This window comes from Ranitomeya variabilis, chromosome 7 (assembly GCF_051348905.1).
Source record: "Ranitomeya variabilis isolate aRanVar5 chromosome 7, aRanVar5.hap1, whole genome shotgun sequence".
NCBI lineage: Eukaryota > Metazoa > Chordata > Amphibia > Anura > Dendrobatidae > Ranitomeya > Ranitomeya variabilis.
In genome coordinates, this window is record NC_135238.1 from 246,704,073 (window position 1) to 246,706,948 (window position 2,876).

Below are 2,876 nucleotides of genomic sequence, written 5' to 3' on the forward strand. Positions count from 1 at the left end.
AGGACAAGAAACGATGAGCAGCGAGACGACGAGGACACGAAACGAGGAGCAGCGAGACGACGAGGACAAGAAACGATGAGCAGCGAGACGACGAGGACACGAAACGAGGAGCAGGGAGACGACGAGGGCACGAACTGAGAAACAGTGGAAAGACAAGGGCACGAAAAGAGGAGCAGCGAGAAGATGAGGGCAAGAAACGAAGTGTGAGTCGAGACTGGGGGCGGGGGCAGGTGATCGGGGACAGCAAGACTTTGAAGGCGGACGTGAAAAGTGGGAGACAACACTTCTCAGTCACACGCACCACGTGACTCATGCAGTATATCACGTGCTCGGTCACGTGTTGTTTTCCGTCTCCATCTTCGGCTGTTGTAGAGATCGGAAATGTCCTTGCAGCGGCGAGAAAGCGAGGTGAGGACCGGGAGGAGGACGGAGGACCGGGGGGAGGAGGAGGAGGAGGAGGAGGAGCACGGGGACCGGGGGGAGGACGGAGGACCGGGGGGAGGAGGAGGACCGGGGGGAGGAGGAGGACTGGGGGGGAGGAGGAGGACGGAGGACCGGGGGGGAGGAGCAGGACGGGTACCGGGGGGGAGAAGGAGGACGGAGGACCGGGGGGGGAGGAGGAGGACGGGTACCGGGGGGGAGAAGGAGGACGGAGGACCGGGGGGGGAGAGGGAGGACGGAGGACCGGGGGGGAGGAGGAGGACGGAGGACCGGGGGGAGGACGGAGGACCGGGGGGAGGACGGAGGACCGGGGGGGAGAAGGAGGACGGAGGACCGGGGGGGGAGGAGGAGGACCGGGGGGAGGACGGAGGACCGGGGGGAGGAGGAGGACGGGTACTGGGGGGGAGGAGGAGGACGGGTACCGGGGGGGGAGGAGGAGGACGGAGGACCGGGGGGGAGGAGGAGGACGGAGGACCGGGGGGGAGGAGGAGGACGGAGGACCGGGGGGGAGGAGGAGGACGGGTACCGGGGGGGGAGAGGGAGGAGGAAGACCGAGAGGGAGGAGGAGGACCGGGGGGGGAGGAGGAGGACGGAGGACCGGGGGGAGGAGGAGGACGGGGGGGAGGAGGAGGACGGAGGACCGGGGGGGGGAGGAGGAGGACCGGGGGGAGGAGGAGGACGGGTACCGGGGGGAGGACGGGGAACGGCCTATGCCGGCCATGTATACTGTGTGTATATATATCTATATCCCCTCCTGTGTCATATACTGTGTATATATCTACTATATAATTGTCTAAGGGTCACTTCCGTCTGTCTGTCCTTCTGTCTGTCACGGATATTCATTGGTCGCGGCCTCTGTCTGTCATGGAATCCAAGTCGCTGATTGGTCGTGGTAAAACAGCCACGACCAATCAGCGACGCGCACAGTCCGGCGCAGTTCCTCCCCGCAGTCCGCCCGCTCCGTACTCCCCTCTGGTCACCGCTCACACAGGGTTAATGGCAGCGGTAACGGACCACGTTATGCCGTGGGTAACTCACTCCGTCACCGCTGCTATTAACCCTGTGTGACCAACTTTTTTACTATTGATGCTGCCTATGCAGCGCCAATAGTAAAAACATCTAATGTTAAAAATAATAAAAAAATAAAAAATCGTTATATACTCACCCTCCGTCGGCCCCTCAGATCCAGAACAGGCCTTTCCTGCTCGCGACGCTCCGGTAACCGGTCCATGCTGCGATCTCGCGACACCGCAATGCACTCTTCAGACCGGAGCGCACAAGCAGCGTCAGTAACCGCTTCGCTCCGGAAGGTGAGTATATAACTATTTTTTATTTTATTTCTTTTTTTTAACAGGGATATGATGCCCACATTGCTATGTACTACGTGGGCTGTGTTATATACTACATAGCTGGGCAATATACTACGTGGGCTGTGCAATATACTACGTGGCTGGGCAATATATACGTGACTAGGCAATATACTACATGACTAGGCAATATACTACGTGGGCTGTGCAATATACTACGTGGGCTGAGCAATATACTACGTGGCTGGGCAATATATACGTGACTTGGCAATATACTACTTGGGCTCTGCTATATACTACGTGGCTGGGCAATATACTACATGGGCTGGGCTATATACTACGTGACTGGGCAATATAATACGTGGCTGGGCAATATACTACGTGACTTGGCAATATACTACATGGGCTGTGCTATATACTACGTGGCTGGGCAATATACTACATGGACTGTGCTATATACTACGTGGCTGGGCAATATACTACATGGGCTGTGCTATATACTACGTGACTAGGCAATATACTACGTGGCTCTGTGCTGTATACTATGTGGATGGGCAATATACTACGTGCCTGGGCAATATACTACGTGGGCTGTGCAATATACTACGTGGGCTGAGCAATATACTACATGGGCTGGGCAATATACTACGTGGCTGGGCAATATACTACGTGACTGGGCAATATACTACGTGGGCTCTTCTATATACTACGTGGCTGGGCAACATACTACGTGGGCTGGGCTATATACTACATGGGCTGGGCTATATACTACGTGGCTGGGCAATATACTGCATGGGCTGTGCTATATACTACGTGACTAGGCAATATACTACGTGGCTCTGTGCTGTATACTATGTGGATGGGCAATATACTACGTGCCTGGGCAATATACTACGTGGGCTGTGCAATATACTACGTGGGCTGAGCAATATACTACATGGGCTGGGCAATATACCACGTGACTGGGCAATATACTACGTGACTGGGCAATATACTACGTGGGCTCTTCTATATACTACGTGGCTGGGCTATATACTACATGGGCTGTGCTATATACTACGTGACTTGGCAATATACTACGTGGGCTGGGCAATATACTACATGGGCAGTGCTATATACTACATGGCT

General features: G+C 55.5%; 1 protein-coding gene across 3 annotated transcripts in view; it reads left to right on the top strand.

Annotated features, from left to right (window-relative positions):
* Positions 1-278: 278 nt before the first annotated feature.
* CCDC93 (CCC complex scaffolding subunit CCDC93) overlaps positions 279-2,876 on the top strand; it is a 73,958-nt gene continuing 71,360 nt past the window's right edge. For 2 of the 3 annotated variants that reach the window (XM_077273427.1, XM_077273428.1), the window contains exon 1: positions 279-408. In XM_077273427.1, coding sequence (XP_077129542.1) covers positions 382-408 — 27 coding nt within the window. In that variant the 5' untranslated portion in view covers positions 279-381. The remainder of the gene's footprint in view (positions 409-2,876) is intronic. The other variant, XM_077273429.1, reaches the window with a different exon arrangement.